General features: G+C 41.9%; 1 protein-coding gene across 2 annotated transcripts in view; it reads left to right on the top strand.

The window, feature by feature from the left end:
- The window catches only part of ZSWIM6 (zinc finger SWIM-type containing 6), a 187,937-nt gene extending 163,184 nt beyond the window's left edge, over positions 1-24,753 (top strand). For both annotated transcript variants that reach the window (XM_077462679.1, XM_077462678.1), the window contains 6 exons: positions 262-522; positions 7,735-7,870; positions 10,323-10,480; positions 11,653-11,816; positions 16,530-16,611; positions 18,110-24,753. In XM_077462679.1, the coding sequence (XP_077318805.1) occupies positions 262-522; positions 7,735-7,870; positions 10,323-10,480; positions 11,653-11,816; positions 16,530-16,611; positions 18,110-18,972 (1,664 nt within the window). In that variant the 3' untranslated portion in view covers positions 18,973-24,753. The remainder of the gene's footprint in view (positions 1-261; positions 523-7,734; positions 7,871-10,322; positions 10,481-11,652; positions 11,817-16,529; positions 16,612-18,109) is intronic.
- The last annotated feature ends 609 nt before the right edge of the window (positions 24,754-25,362 follow it).

Below are 25,362 nucleotides of genomic sequence, written 5' to 3'. Positions count from 1 at the left end.
ATGCATTGAAAAAAATGTACAGATTTCAGGCTTGCCTTGCACATTAGCGAATACACACAGGTATATTTAGTGCAGAATCTGGCTTTAGGATGCACAGCACTCATCTGTTGGACATTTAGGTTCTCCGTTTTCTAGGTATCATCTGTTAGGGTTTTGGCCATGTATCGGCTTGCTGTTTTAGTGCCTGGGGATTTCTTATCACGTGTCACAAGGGTTTGAAGGTTTGAGCTGCTCTCTGAATCTTTGTTTTTCCTGCTACAGATGGCTTTGGGCATTGCAAGTCTCAGGAATACCAACACCTGTCTCCACACAAGTTTCTGGAAGAAGGAGAGTCTTACTTAACACTGGCTGTGGAGGTTGCTCTGATAGGACTGGGGCAGCAGAGGATCATGCCAGATGGCTTGTATGCACAAGAGAAGGTCTGCCGGAATGAGGAGCAGCTCATCTCTAAACTACAGGAAATAGAGCTGGATGATACGCTGGTGAAAATCTTCAGAAAACAAGCAGTCTTCCTATTAGAAGGTGAGGAGCTAACCATACAAATCCAGTATCCACATATTTAGGCTGGGTCTTTATAGCCCTACAGATTTTTTTGGGGCGATATAACACAAGCTCGGACGTTCTGTAGTAAGCGCACCTGTAGTATTGGATAAAACGTCTTTTCCAGTCTTGGATAAAATCTCTCTGAGTTATGGTTTAAACTGCAGTTTTCTCTGAGGGAGGAGAAAAAGGAGTTCACATACTCTTCTCCCTTTTAGGCCTTGCTTGTATACAGAGATTTACCTTGACTCTCCCTTACAGCAGTGACTTTGGAGTTGATTTACTAAAGGCAAATCCACTTTGCACTACAAGTGCGCTTAGAAGTGCAGTCGCTGTAGATCTGAGGGGGACACACAAAGAAAATAAGAAACAGCATTTTTGATTGTATGATAGAAATCAGCAGAGCTTCCCCTAATCATACAATCATTTACAAGAAAAAATGCTGTTTTTTATTTTCCTTGCGTGTCCCCCTCAGATCTACAGTGACTGCACTTCAAAGCGCACTTGTACTGCAAAGTGGATTTGTGTTTAGTAAATAAACCCCTTAGTAGCATTCCACTAATCGGAAAGGGCAGCAGGGTGGGCTAAGCTCCTAAGAAAATGACTTTAATACTACTTCAGACAATTTTGATTATGAATTGCTCCACAGTGCCTACAGCTGCTGAGGTCTGTGCAAGCTCATTTTAAACATAACTACTGAATGTCTATGATCTGGCTTTAGAATCACGTTAAATTGGTGAGGTGTAACATGGGTGTACTGTTTCGTACACTCGTGAAAATGGCTGTCTATATTCGCATGGGAGGTAGTGGTGTTCCTGCATGTAGCCTGTGCAGTGACAGACAGACAGCTGCACAGATCTCCAGACACTTCCTCACAGATGCACTTGGAGATCTGTGCATCCACCTGCCTGGCATTAATTTGAACAGCCTGGCTGCATAAACACCTGTATGTCTCCTGCAGGTAAAAGACAGTGCTTTGCATGGGTGTGGAACAGTATGTCCATGGGAATGGGGCCCTAACATAAAGAGCACCAGTAGTTTTGCATAGTTTGGGGTGGAAGGCAGTAATTTGGATAATATCCTACCCCCACTTCACTTAGAACAGCTGGTTTGTTCTCCAATTATGTCTTCTCTTGGGATTGCCTGAAATACTTATTATCCAGGTGGTTTTTCTCGGTCATCTTTGCATAGTGTGTAGCTCAGCTGCGGTTTATGTAGGGAATGCTGCTTTGTCCCCGGCAAATCTGACTTCCATTTGCTGAGTAAACTGCTTTGGCGCAAAGGTGTTGGTGCGAACCGCAGTGGAAAAGCTTTGCATGAAAGCTTTTTAAATTTGCATTAGACGAAGCTGTGCATTAAAGTTGCATGAGGGTGGAATCCTCCTTTAGGAAATGCCATTTATGTGCATAGGAATAACTGATCTGCTTGCACAGCATGCGGCTGTATGGATTTAATTATTCTACAATAGCTTTACATTACTTTTCTGCCATATTGATCATTAGCAGAGGAACGCCCAACCGCTGCATTTATTAGATGCTGACAGGATGAAGAGTTGGTTCCATCTGCTCCTGTAATGCATTCAGAAATGTGTACGACGTTGCCTGGCGTCTGCCAATTGCTGCGCAAACACCTTTTATTTTCCAAAGGGAGAGGAGAGGATAGAGGAGTGGTGCGTGTAATGGAAACATTTTTTTTAAACTGCACTGGAGGAATGTCAGTCTGATTTGTGTGATATTGTTGGCCTTGTGTATATTGTAATGTTTACCCCCAAAGAGATCTCCACCCAGGTTTGTTTGGTTTTAGATGGGTTTATAAGGACACCGGATGTATATAGTTTAAAGCTGAACTTTAGGCCAAAATTATAAATGGGTGTACAGGCAAGAATTTTATAAATATAATGCATTAAGGTGAAAAACGCAGAGGGTTTACAACCACTTTAATTCATAGAATGCGTTAAGATACAAAGAAAAAAAACACCTGCTTTTACAGTTCCTTTAACCACTTTCAGACCGGACCATTTTGCTGGTAAATGACCAGAGGTCTTTTTACACTTTGGCACTGCGCTGCTTTAACTGGTAATTGCGCGGTCATGCAATGTTGTACCCAAACAAAATTTGCGTCCTTTTCTTCCCACAAATAGAGCTTTCTTTTGATGGTATTTGATTGCCTCTGCGATTTTTATTTTTTGCGATATAAACGTAAAAAGACCGCAAATTTTGAAAAAAAATGATATTTTCTACTTTTTGTTATTAGAAAAATCCAATAAACTCAATTTTAGTCATACATTTAGGCCAAAATGTATTCAGCCACATGTCTTTGGTAAAAAAAAAGTCAATAATTGTATATTTATTGGTTTGCGCAAAAGTTGTCACATCTACAAACTAAGGTACGTTTTCTGGAATTTACGCAGCTTTTAGTTTACGACTGCCTATCTCATTTCTTGAGGTGCTAAAATGGCAGGGCAGTACAAAACCCCCCCAAATGACCCCATTTTGGAAAGTAGACCCCCTAAGGAAATTGATAAGAGGCATGTTGAGCCCATTGAATATTTTATTTTTTTGCCTCAAGCGATTGAATAATGACAAAAAAAAAAATTTTTTTTTTTTTTTACACAAAGTTGTCACTAAATGATATATTGCTCACACATGCTATGGGCGTATGTGAAATGACACCCCAAAATAAATTCTGCTGCTTCTCCTGAGTACGGGGATACCACATATGTGGGACTTTTTGGGAGCCTAGCCGCGTACGGGGCCCCGAAAACCAAGCACCGCCTTCAGGCTTTCTAAGGGCGTAAATTTTTGAGTTCACTTCTCACTACCTATTACAGTTTTGAAGGCCATAAAATGCCAAGATGGCACAAAACCCCCACAAATGACCCCATTTTAGAAAGTAGACACCCCAAGCTATTTGCTGAGAGGCATGTTGAGTTCATGGAATATTTTATATTTTGCCACAAGTTGCGGGAAAATTACAAACTTTTTTTTTTTTTTTTTTTTTTTTAACAAAGTTGTCACTAAATGATATATTGCTCATGCATGCCATGGGCATATGTGAAATGACACCCCAAAATAAATTCTGCTGCTTCTCCTGAGTACGAGGATACCACATATGTGGGACTTTTTGGGAGCCTAGCCGCGTACGGGGCCCCGAAAACCAAGCACCGCCTTCAGGCTTTCTAAGGGCGTAAATTTTTGAGTTCACTTCTCACTACCTATTACAGTTTTGAAGGCCATAAAATGCCAAGATGGCACAAAACCCCCACAAATGACCCCATTTTAGAAAGTAGACACCCCAAGCTATTTGCTGAGAGGCATGTTGAGTCCATGGAATATTTTATATTTTGCCACAAGTTGCGGGAAAATTACAAACTTTTTTTTTTTTTTTTTTTTTTTTCACAAAGTTGTCACTAAATGATATATTGCTCACGCATGCCATGGGCATATGTGAAATGACACCCCAAAATAAATTCTGCTGCTTCTCCTGAGTATGGGGATACCACATATGTGGGACTTTTTGGGAGCCTAGCCGCGTACGGGGCCCCGAAAACCAAGCACCGCCTTCAGGCTTTCTAAGGGCGTTACAGTTTTGAAGGCCATAAAATGCCAAGATGGCACAAACCCCCCCCAAATGACCCCATTTTGGAAAGTAGACACCCCTAAATTTAGGGGTACACTAGTGAGACTAGGTAATAAATGGCGGGTGCCCTGAAACTATAAAAAAATAACTAACCAACCAGCGTCACCTGTAACAGTTATATGGTGATCACTGGTGAAAGGGTTAACTAGGGGGCAATCGGGGGGCTTTATGCGGTAGTATATGGGGGTCCCTGGCGCTATAAAAAGCTGCAGCGAACCTAAATACCTACCTGCCTAACTAGCGTCACCTGTGACACTAATACAGCGATCAGAAAAACGATCGCTTATTAGGCTGGGTTCACACTGGAGCGATGCGGGAACGCCACGAATGCGCGGCGGGTTCCCGCATCGCATGCCTCCTGGCGGCAGTTCACACTGCCCTATGCGAACTGCTGGGAGTGTCAGTGAAATGTTACTGACACCCCCAGATCAGTTCGCATATCGCAGTGCGATCTGCAAACTCGGATCGCATGGTGTGAACACCCATGCGATCCGATTCTGCTGCGGGCCAAAAAAAGGGTCCCGTGCGAATTTGCGGCGGGTGCGGCGAATGGCTGAACTCGAATCGCACAGAGATCGGATGTGATTTGCACTGCAGTGCGGTGCGAATCACATCCGTTCTCATAAACCGCTGCAATGTGAACCCAGCCTTAGTGACACTGGCGACGGGGGGTGATCACGGGGTTAAACCTTTATTGGGGGGGTTAGGGGGGTACCTTAGAACTAAAGGGGGCTAACCCTAACTGCCCTAACAGTTATTAGTCACAAATGACACCCGCCGGGTGATCAGGGGGTTAAACCTTTATTAGGTAATAAATGGCGGGTGCCCTGAAACTATAAAAAAATAACTAACCAACCAGCGTCACCTGTAACAGTTATATGGTGATCACTGGTGAAAGGGTTAACTAGGGGGCAATCAGGGGGCTTTATGCGGTAGTATATGGGGGTCCCTGGCGCTATAAAAAGCTGCGGCGAACCTAAATACCTACCTGCCTAACTAGCGTCACCTGTGACACTAATACAGCGATCAGAAAAATGATCGCTTATTAGGCTGGGTTCACACTGGAGCGATGCGGAAACGCCGCGAATCCGCGGCGGGTTCCCGCATCGCATGCCTCCCGGCGGCAGTTCACACTGCCCTATGCGAACTGCTGGGAGTGTCAGTGAAATGTTACTGACACCCCCAGATCAGTTCGCATATCGCAGTGCGATCTGCAAACTCGGATCGCATGGTGTGAACACCCATGCGATCCGATTCTGCTGCGGGCCAAAAAAAGGGTCCCGTGCGAATTTGCGGCGGGTGCGGCGGGTGTGGCGGGTGCGGCGGGTGCGGCGAATGGCTGAACTCGAATCGCACAGAGATCGGATGTGATTTGCACTGCAGTGCGGTGCGAATCACATTCGTTCTCATAAACCGCTGCAATGTGAACCCAGCCTTAGTGACACTGGCGACGGGGGGTGATCACGGGGTTAAACCTTTATTGGGGGGGTTAGGGGGGTACATTAGAACTAAAGGGGGCTAACTCTAACTGCCCTAACAGTTATTACAGTCACAAATGACACCAATGCAAAAAAAAAAAAAAAAAAATGACATTGGTGTCACTGTGACTGGGGGGCAGGGGTAATTGGGGGGGTGATCGGGGGGTAAAGGGGGGGTGTGAGTGTGCCTGGCATGTTCTACTGTGTGTGTAGAGTGTTGGTGCAACTTACTGATCCGCTCTCCTCCGTGTCGGAACGAAAAATACCGACACGGAGGAGAGAATACATCACTTCCTCTCCTGTGTTTACATTACAGGAGAGGAAGTGATGTCACCGGGGATTTCTATTCGTCGGGAGCGATCGCGAGGGGGTGGCCATGAATGAATGGCCGTCCCCTCGTCCGGGATCGCTCCCGTACGAAAACCGACCGCCGCAGGCACCGGGCGGGGGCCCGATCGGGCCCCCGACCCGCGGGAGGCAAGGGACGTACATGTATGTCCTTATGCCTGCCCGTGCCATTGCACCGACGTACATCGGCGTGCGGCGGTCGGCAACTGGTTAAAGTGGTTGTAAACCCTTACAAACCACTTTGACCTACAGGTAAGCCTAGATTAAGGCTTACTTGTAGGTCCAAGAAATATCTCCTAAACCTATACGGTTTAGGAGATATTTGCCCGAAGACGGGCACCGCTGTGTTCCAACAATGGAGCTGCCGCGCCTGTCGGCTCCCGTGCACATGCGCGGGAGTGACGTCATCACGGCTCCGCCGAATGACAGCGGCGGAGCTGCGAGACCCCACCAAAAAGATGGATGCGCCGGACTACAGGGGACAGCGGTGACATCGCTGGCTCCTGTGTCAGGTAAGTGACACATAATGGGCTACTATGCGATGCACAGTAGTCCATTATGCTTTGCCTTTGCAGGGAATGAAAGAGGAAGTAAACCCATTAGGGTTTACTTCCTCTTTAAAATTACCTTAAAACAAAACTCTCCCCGCACCGAGATGTCAGCGCTGCAGGCGTTCTCATCTTCACCCGCCTCGCTTCCAGGTTCGCGGACTCTGGCTCTGTGACGCGGGAGCCGCCGATCACAGCACAGGGCTCTGAAGAAATGGCATGGGGTGGCTAGTCCTTCAGAGCGCATGTGCCAGTGATGTCACAGACTGCATGTACACTAAATATCTCCTAAACGGCGCACGTTTAGTAGATATTTACACTATCTATAGGTAAGTCTTATTATAGGATTACCTATAGGAAAAAGCAACAGATGGAAATTTACTTCCACTTTAAGGCTTTACAACCACGTTAAAGAGAGCTGTGCTGTGAAGATTCACCAGAGTAAAAGCTCATCAACCTTTCATACAGCATGAAAATGCCTTTAATATAGACATCCCATCTGTAACTAATTTATGTAAATATGTGAAAATGTTGCATTTATGTAGCTCGCAGCAGCCTCAGAATGAGCCGTTTGGCCTTAGGTACATGCAGATCACAGCAGTACTTTGTGATCCCTGATCTAATTACATCTATTAACAAAAAAGCAGATACTAAAATATAAGAATCTCACCCATGTAGTAGAAATTGTCACCAAAGGAATATCCTGTCAATAATAACACTTCTTCACCTTCTCTGCCTGTCATGTGATTGAACCCACTCTTTTGCCCATGTATCGGGGTATCTTGTCTCCTCACAATATCTGGGGCAGAAATGTATTTTATTTTTCACCAAAGATTCAAATCCTGGATTGGCAACTTCCGCAATCCAGCTGTGATGAAGCTGAGAATGCTGTCATGCCTGTGGCAGTCAGTCTTGCAGTGCCTCATAGGTCTTGTAGTTCACAACAGCTGGAGTGATGACTTTGCTTACCCCTGATCTAGGTGGTCTCCAGCAGATACTAAAGTGTTTCCAGAGCTTTGGAGAGAACCGGGCACTATGGTGAGGGTAAATATGCAACTTTTAGATTGTAAGCACCACTTCGGATTGCTTGTGTGTTCTCTGTGGAAGACTGAAATATTACATGCATTTATAACGAGAAATGAGAGCTGTTATCATAATGAAGTCATGTCTTCTCTCCACAGCTGGACCATACAGTGGTTTGGGTGAAATCATCCATCGAGAGAGTATTCCAATGCACACATTTGCCAAGTATCTCTTCACCTCCCTCCTACCTCACGATGCTGAACTGGCATACAAAATTGCACTGCGAGCAATGAGGTTTGTTTTGGCCAAGTTTTAGTTATTACATTTAAAGTGATCACTGACAAAACTTTCCGATTTCCACCTTTTCCTGTCTTGCCAAACATAATGGTGAACTTGAGTGCACATGCACCAGGCAGCTAGATTATCTCTGATATGGTCAGTTTGGGAGAATAATTGTCCTTTTTATTCTAATATTGTGATTGGTTCCTATGGATCGATCTTCTCAGTGGGATTTTTAATTTGAAAGTACAGACTTCAAACTGTGTGTGTATTCATATACTGTACATATGTATATACTGTAAAAGAAAAAAAAGTATATATTTGCATTGGTCTATTTTTATTTTATTTTTTTTGGTAGTGCAGAACAATTCTTGTGCTTTCCTGTTATTTCAGTGCAGTCAATTAGCTCAGACTGAAATCTCTAGTGTATCCTGTTTGATAGCAATTCAGCAGGGTTGCGGAGGACAGATACACTGATGGCCAATAAGGGGAGAATGTATATACTTATTATTATACAGGTTTTTTAATAGCACCAACAGTTTACATAGTAGGTGAGGTTGAAAAGAGACACAAGTCCATCCAGTTCAACCTGTGTGTGTTCATTTATGTTAATATTACATTGTCTATCCCTGTATGTTGTGATTGTTAAGATACCCATCTAATAGTTTTTTGAAATTATCGATGCTCCCCGCTGAGACCACTGCTTGTGGAAGAGAATTCCACATCCTTACTACTCTGACAGTAAAAAAAAAAAACATCAAACAAGTTTAAGGTTAAACCGCTTCTCTTCTAATTTTAGTCTTTTTAAATTCCCTTTCACTGAAAAGTTTGTTCCCTATGCTAGGATCACCAGTACGGTATTTATACATTGATATCATATCCCCTCTCAAGCGTCTCCTCTCCAGAGGGAATAAGTTCAATGCTTGTAGTCTTTCCCCATAGCTGAGATCCTCCAGTCCCTTAATTAGCTATGTTCCCCTTCTTTGGACTCTCTCCAGTTCCAGCACATCCCTCCTGAGGACTGGTGCCCAGAACTGGATGGTATACTCCAGGTGCGACTGGACCAGAGTCTTGTAGAGTGGGAGAATTATTGCTTTATCGCTTGAGTTAATCCCCTTTTGAATGCATGCCAACATTTTGTTGGCTTTGCTTGCAGCAGCTTGGCATTGCATGCCATTGTGAGCCATCTACTAGGACCCCCAGGTCCTTTTCCATCCTAGATTCCCCCAGAGGTTCTCCCCCTATTTGGCACCCAAATGCATTATTTTAAATTTTTTAACATTAAACCTCATTTGCCATGTAGTTGCTCACCCCAATAATTTGTTTAGGTCTACTTTAAGCTTTCCACATGCTGCAGAGAAGTATTGCCCTGTTTAACTTTGTACCGTCTGCAAATGCAGAGATTGAGCTGTTTATCCCATCCTCCAGATCATTTATGAATAAATTAAAAAGCATTGGTCCCAGAACAGAACCCTGACTTTGCACACCAGACCATTCTGACTACTCCCATTTTATCACCACCCTCTGAACTCGCCCCTGTAGTCAGTTTTCAATCCAGGTACTCACCCTTTTGTCCATGCCCACAGACCTCAGTTTGTACAGTAAACATTTGTTGGGAACTGTATCAAATGCCTTTTTCAAAATTCAGATACACCACATCTACAGGCCTTCCTTTATCTAGATGGCAGCTCACTTCTTCATAAGAGGTTCCCTCTTTTTTACCCTACCTATCTTTTCGATATAGGGAATACCCCTGGATGGTTGCCAACCCATCATGAGAGCTGTTAAACCAAGTCTCTGAAATGCCTACAAAATCTAAATCCTCCTTGTACATCAGCAGCTCCAGTTCTCCCATTTCGTCAGTCAGACTTCTAGCATAAGTGTACAAGCCTCATAGTTTTGTCCGGTCACCTTGTTGGTAATGAGGCTGCAATATGGATCTGTCAAATTGCAACCTCAACAGTTTACACGGCGCTTTACAATATAAAAGGGAGACAGTACAGTAAGAATATACAATAAAATACAAGAGGGTTAAAAGGGCCTTGCTAAAAGAAGCTTACAATCTAATAGGGTGGGGCAAGTGGTTTAAAAGTAACTGTGGGGGATGAGCTGATGGAAGTAATAAAAGCATTACTTGGAGGCATGATGGGTTTCCCTGAAGAAACTAGTTTTCAGGGATCACCTAAAGGCAGCCAGAGTAGGAGATAGGGACAGATTGGGGTACAGAGGACGGGAGAGACTCTGGAGAAATCATGGATGCATGCAAATACTTGCATACCAAATCAAAATAAGGAACAAGCAAATAAAGAACAAAAAATTAAATAAGTAGAATCTGTTTTCTGTTTAAAAAAAAAAAATATCCTAGTTCCCTCCCCCCACCATGCTCCGATTGTGCCTTGTCCTCTGTTCAGTTGATTTGTAGCCCTTGGCTCAGACTTTGTTCACATTGAAGTCTCTGTGTCTGCAGGTTGCTAGTATTGGAATCCACGGCTCCCACTGGAGACATGTCCCGCCCGCACCACATCGCCTCAGTTGTTCCTAACCGTTATCCCCGTTGGTTCACCCTGAGTCATATTGAGTCGCAGCAGTGTGAGCTGGCATCAACAATGCTGACCGCAGCCAAAGGTACAGTGATATGGACCGTTTGCTAGTATTTCTAAGCCAGACTGTTTTTTTTTTCCCCCCCTCTTTTAAACTGAATGTAGTGTATCTAGCTAAAACTGCTTGTAACAAGTCAGACAGAAAGAAGTCAGTATTTAATAAGCAGTGCCTACTAGCACAGACTTGGTATTTGCTTTTCTGTTCTGTCTCAGATTTTCTTACCTAGAGGACCAGTTAGAACAAGGCTGGACTAATGTGGCCAACAGAAGTGTGACATTTATTTTTCACCAATCTTATTGCTGCTATGGTGGTGTTGTAGTGTGATCATCCTTAACTGATGCATAGATTCATAAGAGGTCTGTACCTGCACTACAGTGTAAGAGACTACCTCTTCAACATCTGAGCTTATCTTCAGAAAGTTGGTCCTGCAGTAAGAACAAAGTAGTCGCACTATATAATTACACTGAAGATTGGATCAAATCACAGTTGCAGTAGTGTAAATCTAGCCTTGGGCCCTTTTCACATGGGTGGACCTGTCAGTTATTTGGCGGTCCCAATCAGGCTATCCATTGCCCTCTATGGAGCGGCGGGTCTCAAAGGACATGTATCTGTTGACACCCGCCGATGTCCGATCCAATCTTATTTGTCAATTTGTTCCCCATCCGTCTAGTGCAGGGATCTTCAAACTACAGTCCTCCAGCTGTTGCAGAACTACACGTCCCATGAGGCATTGTAAAACTGACATTCACAGATGTGACTAGGCATGATGGGAATTGTAGTTCCTGAATAACTAGAGGGCCATAGTTTGGAGACCTCTGGCAGATCGGATGGTTGTCAAGAGTAAATGGATGTTTACATCCGGCCGCCTATAGAAGACAACAGTCTTCTGTGTCCACTCTGCATGAGCAGATACTTTTTTTTTTTTTTTTTTGGTCCATGTTTAAACAGGACATGATACAAGGGTTTAAAGGGGATCTGCCATAACTGACATGTTTTTGAAAGGGCAAGCTCCAACAATGCAGTTTACTTCTCTTGGATTTTTTAGGACTCCATGATTTTCTAGTAATATACTGTATATACTTTTCATCTGTGCTGGAGAGTCATGTGTTTGTCTGCTGCTTTCATATGAAGAAATAAGCAGTCTCATTTTTTTATGAAATTAGTTATAAAGGTCATTATTTTCTGTTCCCTTGCAGGTGATGTTAGGCGACTGGAAACAGTGTTAGAATCCATCCAGAAAAACATCCACTCCTCATCGCACATATTTAAACTTGCACAGGATGCATTTAAAATAGCGACTTTAATGGACAGTTTACCAGATATAACGCTTTTGAAAGTATCTTTGGAGCTGGGCCTTCAGGTTAGTAAATGCTTTACCCGAGATTTGATCAGGATGGAGGCATTTTGTGTGTGTGGTCAAGTTTTGGTTATGCGTATATTTTAAAGTGTAAGTTCACCTTTACAGAAAAACATGGGGGGGTTGAGGAGAGGGGGTCCTGTGTAAGTTCACCTTACAGATTTTTCTGTAAAGGTGAACTTGCCTTTTAAGGGCACGTCACTTTGAAGTTAATAAGCAGCAAATAATGAGGGTGCAGACACTGGAAACTGCAGATTATGAAGGTTTTATTGCATTTTGGAAGGATAAGTCCCCTATATAATTTTACACCTTATGATTTCCAGCTTCAGAAAGAAAACTTATGGGAGAATTGATACTTACTTTGACCATTTCTACTGTATGTCTATTTCTTATGGCTCTGTACGCAGCACTCCCTTATCCTTGTATACACAGCACTGCTATGGTAAGCTAAAAATTGCATGGAGGACGAGGACCACACTTATAAACTAGGCCTTCAGGTCTATGGGGCAGCTTCTATAAGGCTTATCCGTGCTTCAGAAAATGAAAAAAATATATACATTATGCTTTTTACAAGATGTGAACACGTTGCAGACATACCTTATTGGCCTGTGAGGTGTCAGTGGGGCTGGGAGCAAAGTGCTGTTCATCATACCGCTCTGTATCTGCAAATCCACCCCCAGTATTCAGCAGACACTTATGATTTGAAAGATTTACAGCAGTAAACCGTATAAAATATCAGGAGTGGCTCTCATCACTACTAAAGGAACTAGATGGCCTCTAAAATCCTAAGGGATGCCAAATTTCACATGTGCTGTGCAGAAGTAATTTCAGACAGTTAAAGCCGAACTCAAACCATCAATTTAAATGCTTTCTAAAACCGTTACGTTCAAGGCATGCCATGAATGAGAACTGTCACAGTTGCTTGTTTTCTTGCCCACTTCAGCCCCGGAAGAGTTTACCCCCTTCCTGACCAGAGAACTTTTTGCAATTTGGTACTGCATCGCTTTAACTGACAATTGCGCGGTCATGCAATGCTGTACCCAAACTAAATTTGCATCCTTTTTTTACCTTTTTTTTATGTACCACGTACCCATACAGGATTTTGCCCAGGAGAGCCATTGTGCAACAGTATATCAGCGTGAGCCAGTTAAAGAGGAGTTCCACTCGCCCCTTTAAATATTAAAAGTCAGCAGCTACACATACTGTAGTGTCCTGGAGTCCAGCGATGCCAGCATCGTAGCCGATGTTTACATTGGCTGGCTGAGTGCTGCCACCACCATTGCTAGTAAAGGAACCCGGCAGTGTAGCCTTTCGGCTCCACAGCTGGGTCCTCACTGGGCATGCGCGAAAGCGAGCTGCACTCTCAATGACACGGCAGAAGGGGAGGGGGGAGGGAGGAGGAGGCGGGAGCTGCTGATGTATTTCACTGTGGCTCGGCCTCCCAGAAGTGGGGACAGGCTAAATGTGGCACTGGGGGGGAGGATTCAGATTAGCAGAAGTTCCACTTTTGGGTGGAACTCGGCTTTAACTGAACGTTCAAGTCATCCAATGGCTGGTGTCATATTTGATCACATGTGCAGCACCATGGCAACTGCAGATCAGAGGCAGCTTTTTCTTGGCTGTAAGGGATGGGGGGGGGGGGGGGGGGGCTAGTTTACTTTATACAACCTCCATAAAAAAAAAAAATAAGTTGGGACTCTGTGTAAAATCCACATGAAAACCGAATGCAATGATTTTCAAACCTCATAAATCCATTTTATTCACAAAAGAAAACATATCAATTGTTTAAACTGAGAAAATGTACCCTTTAAATAAAAAAATAAGGTAATTTTGAAATTAATGGCAACAACACGTAACAGGACCAGGTTAACCTCAGTGTATCTTCCTCCTCTTTTTAACATTTTTATTTTTTTTAACACTAAACATCTGGAAACAGAGGAGTCTAGTTGCTGGAGTTTTGGGAGAGGAATGTAGTCTCATTCTTGCCTAATAAAGGTTTCTAGCTGCTGAACAGTCCTGTTGTATTTATATTTTTTGTTTCAAGATGCACCAAATATTTTCAATTTATGAAAGGTCTAGACGGCAGGCCAGTTAAGCACCCAGACTCATTTGATACAAAGACATGTCATTGATGTAGTTTACAGTTTAGGATTGTCCTGCTGAAATATGCAAGGCCTACCCTGAAAAAGATGCCTGGATGGGAGCTTATGCTACTCTAAAACTTGGATATATCTTTCAGCATTGATGGTGCCTTTTCAGACATGCAGGCTTCCCATTCTATAAATACTAATGTATCCCCATACAGTCATCGTTGCAGACTTTTGAACTGAGAGCTAATAACAATCCGGAATGTCCCTCTCCTCTCTAGTCCAGAGGACACAATGCCCATGGTTGCCATAAAGCATGTCAAATTTAAATTTGCCTAACCATAGAACAGTTTTTCACTTTGCGACAGACCATTTTAAATGAGATTTTGGCCCAGAGAAAGGTGGTGGTGTTTCTGGATCATGTTCAGATATTGCTACTTTTCATGATAGAGCTGGCCCTTGCATTTTTGGATAGCACAGCAAACTCTGTTCAGACAGTGATGTCCATCACAGAATCATGCCTATATTTCATGCAGTCTGTTCATGGGCATTCAGTATTGTGTTTCAACCATGTCACTTGTGCCCACAAGTTTCTCCAAATTCTCACAACCTTTTGATATGATGTACTGTAGATGATGATGTATCATATTTTATGTTGAGCATTATTTTGAAATTGATTGTGATTTTGGAAAAGGCTTCTGTAATGCTTTGGTGTGATATAGATATATATATAATATGCCAATTTGCACCACATAATTGCACTGTAAATTTGCATCAAAGTCTGATAGCAGTATAGTGAACCGAACTGCAGATGCTCTTTTTATACCCATGCCAGGTAACTTAATAAGTTGGCAAATGTTCCAGCTCTTGTTTGTAACACTTTGTCAGCTTTTTGTTTCCCTGTCCCAGATTTTTTGAGACTTGTTGCTCCCATCAATTTCATTCTGTTTTTCTGTTTTTTTTTACACAGCTTTTTTTGTAGAATTGCAGTTGTAGATTACACAAATGTTGGGGTTTAAAAGAAAATCTGTTAAGCTTGTGTTTCAATTTGTACCTTTTTTTTTAAACGTTGATTGCAAACTGTGTATTTGAATCTCTAAAAACATGTGCAGCACTCCTACTTTAGATTGTAAAAAAAAATGTACGATCATAAAGCAGGCCACTTCTTCTCTTAAAATATTTTTTTTTTTACCTTCTGAAATTGTAAAAATACAAACTGCACAAATTGGCCAGCATTGCTTCTGCAAAAGTAATAAAGATGGTCTAGTGTGCTTGTTACTTAATTGCATTTGCACTTGAAAGGGCTTCACATGTTGACCAGAACAACTTGCAGCTCAATGTCCTTATGGAAGGTTATAAGGTCCTAGAACCAATTTTCCTGAAGCTTAAAGTGAACCTGTCCTCTTCTGCTTATCTAAAGCACCATCTAAGAACTTGCTACATACCCTTCCTGAAATAAAATCCTTAGTGTTGGCTTGTATCAGACGTTGAGGGGGTGGTAACATCACTCCTTTGGACATATTACAGTTCTCAGACCTGGCCATTGGCTTCTAGACCCAAGGGAGGTTACAGGGGAGGTCACATGCTCCTCCATACTTGGAAGGTGCTGGGGATTGTTGCAGCAGAGCCGTGGCTTAATCAAGTATTTGGGGATTCTACCTGTTACAGCCATAGACAGCAGTAAAAACCCCGCAGAACACTAAACGGTGCCTTATTCCATCTAAAATGAAAAGAAAAAAAATAGCCCATTTGATCCAATTTAGATTTCTCTTCTGCATTGTCATGTTTGTGAGTGTGCCTGTGTATAGAGAATGGAAGCTTATGCATAGGCTTAGTTTAATATTGATTCCTCATAATGGTTATTTATGGGATCCTTAATAGCTTTGTCAAAGTGTGTGTGAAATCAATTTTGTCTTTTCCCAAGTGGTAAATAGCATACATTAAAAATAGGCAGGTTGTATAAACAAAATCAAGACATGTTTCCCTTGAGACTTACAGTATGCACCCGTGAGCAGTCTATCAGCTCTTTAGGAGTGTTTGAACTGTACCAATTTCAATATCAAGCATCCCGCAATACCTTCCAATACCAAGCATCCTGCAATACCTTCCAATACCAAGCCACCAAATTATTGCTTGTTATAAACAACCTTTTGAAGTACTAAACTGGTCATGGCACATTGCCACAAAGACTAACTAAACTGTCAGGAACTGAAATCTGTCAACTCCTTAACAGGTCTGAACCAAGGCAAAACTGCTGGCTCTTTTGTTCAAAATAAATACATGTATACAGTATATACACAGAAACAAACTCTGAAACCCCAACGTCAATGTTATCAGCCTTGTTTAGTTTACATCTATTAACTGCAGAACACACCCCCTCTGTTATAAAGAGGGGAAGCTATTCTGTAGTTCAAATTAGGAGCAGGCAACCTAAGGTGACAACACTGTTTCTCTGTAGGTGCAGTTAATGTCACCCTAGAACAAGAAGAGATACAACTGGCCGTTGAAAGTCATTATGTCTAGGTAGACCAATTTTACACAACTCTGTATAGGATGTACAATCGCTGTGTGTGTGTGTCACATTAAAGGCCTTTCTCTGTTGTAATTTCACCAGTCTCTTGCCTTGCAGGTAATGCGTATGACCTTATCCACTTTAAACTGGCGTCGTCGGGAAATGGTTCGATGGCTAGTAACATGTGCAACTGAAGTAGGTATGTAAAATGAAGGCTAGTCTGCTTCTCTTATCTGTGCCGCTGTTGGAATATCGCAGATCTCATCTTCTCATGCGCCCTTTGGAATGTCCACTCTCTGTAGAAAACTCACCCTTGCCCATGACCCTTTTTATCATGAACACATTTTATCTACTCACTGTTACTGAAACCTGGCTTCAAGAAACACTCTGCTTTTCCTGCTTCCCTCTCCCATGGTGGACTTCTCTGGACTCACTCTCCCAGACCCAACGGACAGAAGGGAGTTAGAATTGGAATCCTTTTATCCTCAGAAAGCAATTTTCATGTTCACTCACCTCCCTCATTGTTCCTCACCGTATTTGTCTATTTTCTCCACTTTGTTTAAGAAAAGTGCCATGAGGGCTATTCAGAAATTTGACAACAGATCTGCCTGCATGATGACATTCTCCTTAAAGGATAACTGCTTTTAAAACAAGGGTTCCCACCATTGGTGCCCTGGTCACCCTACTAGACAATTTCCTATAGATGTTCCTACCTTGGCCAGGGAGGTAAGGGGACTCTGGTAAGGGTGTTTTTGTTAAAGGTCCAGTTCTCCTTTAAGGGGTGGACCTTTGTGCAGATCAGCTGCTGACTGACTGGTGCCAGTTTCCCCCACACTACTTTAACGGAGACCATGTGCAAGTGCCACATGTGTTTATGAAAATAAAGCGTTATAACATTTTACAGTCTTTAATAATTCAATAGAATCTATGTAATTCTTAAAATAGGTATGTACCAAAGATCATAAGCTTAACAGTAGCAAACCATGGATGCTCACATTTCATTGACTAATAATTAGTGTGTGCATATCCATTGCTAATGATCTAGACATAGGGTCCTGTTCATACTTGGAGATGTTAGACTTCAGCTGAGCTTTTTCAGATACGAATGAGTTGTACTGTTGGTTCCTTTTCGTATTTGTTTAAAGAGGTTGTAAAGTCAAGTTTTTTTTTATCTTAATGTATTCTATGCATAAGATAAAAAGCCTTCTGTGTGCAGCAGCCCCCCTAATACCTGAGCCCCAGCGATGTCCACAAGTGTTTCAGCCATCTGGGATCAAAGTCAGTTAGCCAATCAGGAGAGAGAGGGGTGGGGCCAAACGGCAGCTCCGTGTCAGAATGGACATACGGCTTGGGTGCCCCCATAGCAAGCTGCTTGCTGTGGGGGCACTCAACAGGAGGAAGGGGCCAGGAGCGCAGAAGAGGAGGATCTGGGCTTCTCTGCAAATCCACTGCACAGAGCAGGCAAGTATGACATGTTTGTTATTTTTAGAGAAAAAAAAAACAAGACTTTACAATCACTTTAAATGTGTGTATTCATTACTAGCGGATGGCACATTTTGTTGTGTGGAAATAAATTATGTTTATTCATTTCAAAGTCTACGTTTGATGGTTGCCCATGCTGTTTGGGTTTTCTGTTGTGTAAATAAATGCAATCCTCATTGAGATAAGACAGTAACATGCTTTCTTTTCATACGCAGGTGTTTATGCACTGGACAGCATCATGCAGAGCTGGTTCACGCTCTTCACTCCGACAGAGGCCACTAGCATTGTTGCTACGACGGTGATGTCCAACAGCACCATTGTTCGCCTGCATCTGGACTGCCATCAGCAGGAAAAGCTGGCCAGCAGTGCTAGGACGCTTGCGCTCCAGTGCGCCATGAAGGACCCCCAAAACTGTGCCCTCTCAGCACTTACTTTATGTGAAAAGGATCACATAGCTTTTGAGACTGCTTACCAAATTGTCCTGGATGCTGCTACAACTGGCATGAGCTACACACAGCTTTTTACGATAGCACGGTACATGGAGCACCGTGGTTACCCCATGAGGGCGTACAAACTGGCTACATTGGCCATGACACACCTGAACCTGAGTTACAACCAGGATACACACCCTGCCATTAATGACGTTTTGTGGGCATGCGCGCTCAGCCATTCGCTTGGGAAAAACGAGCTAGCAGCGATAATACCTCTAGTGGTCACAAGTGTCAAATGCGCAACAGTACTTTCAGACATTCTGCGCAGGTGCACTTTGACCACGCCTGGGATGGTGGGTCTTCATGGACGGAGGAACTCTGGCAAGCTTATGTCACTGGACAAATCCCCTTTGCGACAGCTCTTGGATGCCACGATCGGGGCCTATATAAACACGACACACTCTCGGCTCACGCACATCAGTCCTCGACACTACAGTGAGTTTATAGAGTTCCTTAGCAAGGCCCGAGAGACCTTCTTAATGGCTCACGATGGACACATTCAGTTTACACAATTCATCGACAACCTAAAACAAATTTACAAAGGGAAAAAGAAACTGATGATGTTGGTCCGGGAGCGGTTCGGTTGACAATGTGTGAATGGGGAGGGGAGGGGGGGAAAGTTTGTTTATACTTGAGCCTGCCTTTATATCCTTTTTAACTTAAGAAAAAAAAGACAAAACAATACAAAAAAAAAAAAAAGAGCCACACCGGTATTATGTGTATAGTTCAATTGAGTTTGCAAACAAAAATTGTCATGTTGTGAAAGTCTGTGTATTTTTTTTTTCTCTTTTTTTTCTTTTTTTTTTTTACTTTTATTTTCAGTTATCTGTGTGTATGAGAGAGGTTCAAGGTTTGGTTTACACTGAGTATATGTTGTCTAGTGGCAAAAGCCCACATAGCTCTCATTTTCTGTATTCGTTCACAGCCTCAAAGATAAAAGAAAACACGAATGGCTTTAAAAGATGTACAAAAAAAAAATCTTGAAAAAATACCAAACTAAAAAAAAAAAAAAAATCCTTCTTCCCTCCATCCTATGACAAGTACCTCGAATGGATTCAGCTTTACTCTTCTCTATTTCATACTTACATTTCAACCTTGGCAACCACAGAACCCCAATAAGACAACAATGCTAATAGTAAAACAAAAGTTAAGGCTGACCAAATGTGGCTTTGCAATGCAGATCATCTATAAGCATGACACCACAATAACTGTGCATGTGGAAACTTAGCGACTGTCAACATACATTCTCAGGGATTATCAAGAAAAAAAGAATGAGAGCATTTATTGTACTGTATATATATTATAGTATATGTCTGAATATTGAAAACAAAGTATAACATTAACTAATTTATAAAAAAAAAAAATATTCTATGTAATGCAAGATACTTGAAGCTGCAGTAGCTTGGTTTAAACAAACTAAAACACAAAGGAAGCAAGCATATCAAAGCGAGACATGCGCCTTTTTTTTGTTTGGTTTTTTTTTTTTTTTTTTAGTGTTGGCGAAGGTGGTGATCATAACATGCTGGGCATCTATGCAGAGCCACCTCCATTTGTTGCATGGCTTGGCTGATACTGGTTGGGGAAAAGACACTTTTTGAAATAGTTTTTGTTGTTAGCTTTTGCTTTTAGTAGGTCGGTAGGAATATTTTACTTTAAAGGAGAACTCCAAAGGGACAATATTTTCAGTAAAAGTAGAAATTGGGCCATAAAAACTTGGTTGTACAAACTGCTCCTAGAGGGAAAGCACAAGTGAAAAAGAAACTGCCCCAAATCTGTAGTAAGTCAATGTGATAAAAGCGAGAAAGAGGAAGCACTAATAATAATAATGATCCATGTATCACAATTGCATAAATATATAAAGTGTTATCCAAATCTCATTAGACAAAATAATGATCGTCCAAATGGTACAAATCAAATATGAACATAAGCCAACCACCACCTATTGAAAGCAGCTCACCAATCTGTTTATTGATAGGAAGGTCACTCTTATGATGATCAGATGTATGACTCAGAATCCCAAAACCTCTCAAGATTAACACGAGTACGTGTATTTCAGTCTCCATTGATGCAATATAAAAAAAAGAAAGAAAATCAAATTTAAAGTGGCTGTAAACCCGAATTCATGAAATTTGAGCCGGGCACATATTGTCTCCTGCTCCGTTCTTCTGTTATCACCTGATAACATCTGACAAGTTCTCCATTAACTGAGATAAAAGCAGGCTGAATTTTGTGTTGTGGGAGGTTGCTATAAATAGATTAGCACAGAGCTGCCCGATTCACAGAACAGCTCTGAGAGTCTTTGCTTATGTGGAGAGGGGGTGTGTGCCTTACCTCCAATCAGCTGTCTTGGGTGTATGCCCAGACTTCACTGCAGTGTTGAACAGGAAAAGAAAATCTCTTATCAGGATCTGAACTTTCTAAACCGTGTATAAAGCTGAAGACAGCAGATATACATGTAAAACTTATGTAGGGAGATTTGTTTCATCCCTGTGTATCATCTGAGGCTGTGGGTAGATGTGAGGATTTACATCCACTTTAAGTGAAAGTTTTTCTTCAGTTGAAGCATATTCACTATGCTTTTACAAACTTGGTGGTATTTCTTGGTGGTCTTTTTAATCTTTGAGTATATTGCTTCAATGGAGACCTGGATGAAGCATACTAATCTTAAATTAAGCCTATTACACACGGGTCGGCATCGACCCATTCAATAGAAACCAGCTGACATTAGGCCCGCGTGTATGGTAGCCGATTCAACAGAAGCCGCCCGTTCGGCCAGATTCTGTCGAAGGCTCATGACTGAAAAAAGGCCTGCCAATCGCTGCTCTCAGCCAGTGGCGGTCCCTGAGTCGTAACACAATAGCACAGCAGGGGAAATTGCTGGACTAACACCGGAATGTTAGTACAGTGGCTCCAACCTGAGCGGTCAGTCTTTTTTTTCATTTAACCAATAAACTATTGGTGTTTTGGAGGCTTTACTATATGATATGGAGATTCAGGAATTCTGAGTTTTACATCTGACCATCATGAGTGTTTGACCTTCCAAGCAATAAGAGTCTGACCATATAACAGCGAGCTCCTTTCCAAAAGTGGTGGATGGAGTGTTAAAGCAAGATTGGTGGTGACTCAAGATTCGATTTGGATTTTTGGCCTTTTGTCTTAGATTTGTTTTTTTTGGTTTGCAATTTGCACTGGATCTTTTTTTTTATTATTGCTCATGCATACTTGATTTTCTTTGAGTTATGAGCTGTGGCATGCCCTCACGAAGAATATAGGTGACTGTATTTCCAGTTGTGGAAATGGGCGGGGGGGTGGGTGAGGGAATTGGACCCTTGTACACATGGGCTTCAGCTTTTATAAGAGCAGCATGTACAGCGAGTAATTGCAAAGCTTTCCACTGGCTTTATTGAAGACTTTAAAGTTCTAGCCAGTATTCTCATCAAAATGTATTTTACCATCTCAAAAGTGGAGCTGTAGAATACTTTAAACAAGCTTCTAGCAGGCTTTAGCCACCTTTTTAGTAAATTTCAGCACAACTTGAAAAAAAAGTAGAATTCCAGCTTTCATTTGACTTTAAATAGTTCTGGTCCAAATGGACTATTTTCTATTTCAATTGTTTTTATTGAATGTTTTCGGAGCAATAAGGAAGGAACATTACAAAGCAAAGCTGCGAACAATCCTCGCCAGCTCTGTACATTCAACAACATAAATACATAAAAATAAAGAGGGAGACATAAAAGGGCCACAGCAAATTGGATGAACCGACCATAGTGTCCCTTATAGTCCCATACAAATAGGGAGATCAAACATATGATGAACGGCTTCATAATGTAGACTTATAATGCCATGAGGCATGGAAGAAAGACATCGCTGAGGCAGCCAAATGGACTATTTTCTTTGTTACTTTGTTGTCGCTTTGTGCGCTGATTGGCTGAGGTGGAAATCCTTGCATCATCCACCAGCCTTTCCACCTCGGCCAATCGGAAGAAGCCTTGCATTCGTTGATAAAAAATACAAGGCCTCTTCTAAATAACAAATACAATAAGGCTCAGATTTTGCTATGGCAGCGGATGGGGAAGTTAATGCTCCAGTTTTCTGATACAACACACACAGCAGCTGTATAGTAATGTAAATGGTTTGGCCTAAGCAAACTATTAAAGTCAAATGAAAGCTGGAATTCTCCTTTGAAGCAAGCTTCTAGCTGGCTTCAGAAGGCTCTCTTTTAAGTAGAAGTATGGGTTTAGAAAAACCAAAAGTCCATACTTACCTCTATGCTTCAGCATTGGTGTAATCCAACGTCTAACTCACACGGTCAGAAATTCAGACGGCAAAAAGTCGGATCAGATTATTTTGTCGGAAAATCCGATCGTGTGTGGGCTCTGTCTGACTTTTTCTGTTGGAAAAAGTTTGAGAGCTGGATCTAAAATTTGCCGACAACAAAATCCGATCTGACTTTTTCCAATCGTGTGTAGAGAATTCCGACACACAAAGTGCCACGCATATGTTTGGATTTGGAGATGAAAGCTATTGGCTACTGGCCTCTACATAGTCCCGTCGTATGTTTTGTACGTCACCTCGTTCCGAATGATCGGATTTTTTGACAGCTTTGTGCGACCGTGTGTATGCAAGACAAGTTTCGGCCCAAAATCCGTCGGATTTTGTGGTCGGAATGTCCGACCATGTGTATGGGGCATTAGCCTGAGAACTGGGCGATTACATGACCCTGATCGCTCCGTTCTCAGATCAATCTGTCGGTCTCTGCTCACTGGAGCACCATGCAGGAGAAGGGCCTGCATGCTGAGAAGTGAAGTCAGCTGTCAATCAGGCAGCCGGCTGGATTCTGACAATGTTTTCAGGATCCTTTCAGAGCCTGGACCCCGCTATCAGCTGACGTCAGGTTGCAGGAGAGCAAAAGTTAGTGCACCTCTGTGACCCACAGATTAGTCGGCATTCTCGTTCAGACCTGTTTAACATCCTCAAACTCTAAAGTCTCAAAAATACTGTCCCAAAAGAAACTCGTACTTTTTGGAGTGACAATTTTTAAGCAACACTACGCTCAGATGTGAATGTACGCCATTGAATTTAATGGAAATCCTAGTGTCAAACATTGAGATGCTTTTTGTGAAGCTTTAAGTCACGCAGGTGTGATTGGGTCCTTAAAAACTAAAAACAAAAAATTGCCCTAAGCTTGCTGAAAGCTTTGTAGATGCATTGTGAAGGTTTGCTGTACATGCTGACCTTGTGCACGCTGAATGCCTGTTGTGTTCAGTCGTTTGTATCCGTGACGCAAGGAAATGTTGCAGACGGGCTGGATTTCCTGCCACTGGTGCAGCACCTTTTGTGAGCAGTTCTGTCAAACATTGAATCAAAAAGCAAATGGACAGCACTGCCAAACAGCGCATCCAGGGCCAAAAAACAGACTTCTGTCAAACATTGCAATCCAAGGGCACCAAATAAATGCAACCATATAGAATCTTACTGTATTTTCCGTTGCCTGGAGTTTTCTCTTAAAAATGCACACAGCCAGTGAGTTGCTTCTAAAAGGACATTTTGTATACAGCCAGAGCCGAAAGCCTTAGCATTAAGAATATAATATGCCACAAAAAAAGGGGATTGGGGCCTCCCTTGCAGAGAGATCTTCCAAGACACTTCATTTTTTTCCAAACACAAAAAAGCATCCAAAAATAGAGATTCATCCATGACGCCTTTTTGTCAGCAAGCTAACAATAAGCTAACCTGTTGTGCACAAATAACAATATATATATATTTCTGTGTAGGTATTTTGACTTTGTGCAGGGCAGAAAGTTGTGTAGTATGACTGTTCAAACTCGTCTCTAGTTTAATTTTTATTTTATTTTTTTGTTATTGTTTTACTCGAGAAAAACAGCCTTCTATCTTGCCTTGTCTTAATGCTTTAAAATAACCAAACTGGAGATCTAACTACCAAACTTGTTCATTATATAATTAAATACCAACTTCTTGGTTCCAATATTGTGTCTTTTAATTTTTCGCTGAATTGTTCTGTATCCTTGTGCTTTCTAAAACCGTTTTTATTTTTTATGTTTTGGTGCAAAAGTTGTCTAGTGTCTCTTGTTCCCTTCATTAGAGAACATGCTTTAGGTATGTTTGTAAGTATTTTTATTTAGGAAAAAAAAAAAAAAAAGAAAAATTTTCATGTTCATTTTATTTATTACACTAGGTAAAAACGGTTGTACTTCATCACCCCATGTAAACATGCTCATGAAGTTGAAAGTAATTAAGATTTGATACACTGATATCAATTTATTTATGTAACTAAATCACTGTTTTATAAACTTGTTAATGATCAACAATTTTTTTGTTTTGATTAAAATTAGTTTTTTGAAAGCTGATTCTGTTTCATTTTTGGTAGCCTGTGGCTATTTGATATTAATAGGATGCTTTTGTGCTTCCTTTTTATGTGTTGCCAATATAACCTTTATCTGAAATATTTTCGGCATGGTTTGTACTTTCTTGATAATGCTTTATATACATGGGTGCAGACTAAAGGAGGTACTCCCATCTGATTGTGAGAGAATGGTCGAGTGAAACTAGAACTGTAGCCTGTGAATTGGTTAGTGGGCAAACTCTTCAGAGAGTGTAGCTTAATGCCCTGTACACACGGTCAGACTTTCCGACGGAAAATGTGCGATCAGATCTTGTTGTCGGAAAATCCAATCGTGTGTGGGCTCCATCTGACTTTTTCTGTCAGAATTCCCAGCACACAAAGTTTGAGAGCAGGATCTAAAATTTTACGACAACAAAGTCCAATCGTTTGTAGACAATTCCGACGGACAAAGTGTCACACATGCTCAGAATATATTACGAGATAGTAATTGGCCCGTTTATAGTCCCGTCATACACGTTCTACGTCACCTCGTTCTGAACGATCGGATTTTCCGACAACTTTGTGAGACCGTGTGTATGCAAGACAAGTTTGGGCCAAAATCCGTCCGAAAATG

This window comes from Lithobates pipiens, unplaced genomic scaffold, assembly GCF_037356315.1.
Source record: "Lithobates pipiens isolate NorthernLeopardFrog02 unplaced genomic scaffold, aLitPip1_a1.2 Scaffold_3, whole genome shotgun sequence".
NCBI classification, from domain to species: domain Eukaryota; kingdom Metazoa; phylum Chordata; class Amphibia; order Anura; family Ranidae; genus Lithobates; species Lithobates pipiens.
The sequence above is the reverse complement of the archived record's forward strand: the minus strand, read 5'-3'. Positions and strand labels throughout refer to the sequence as shown.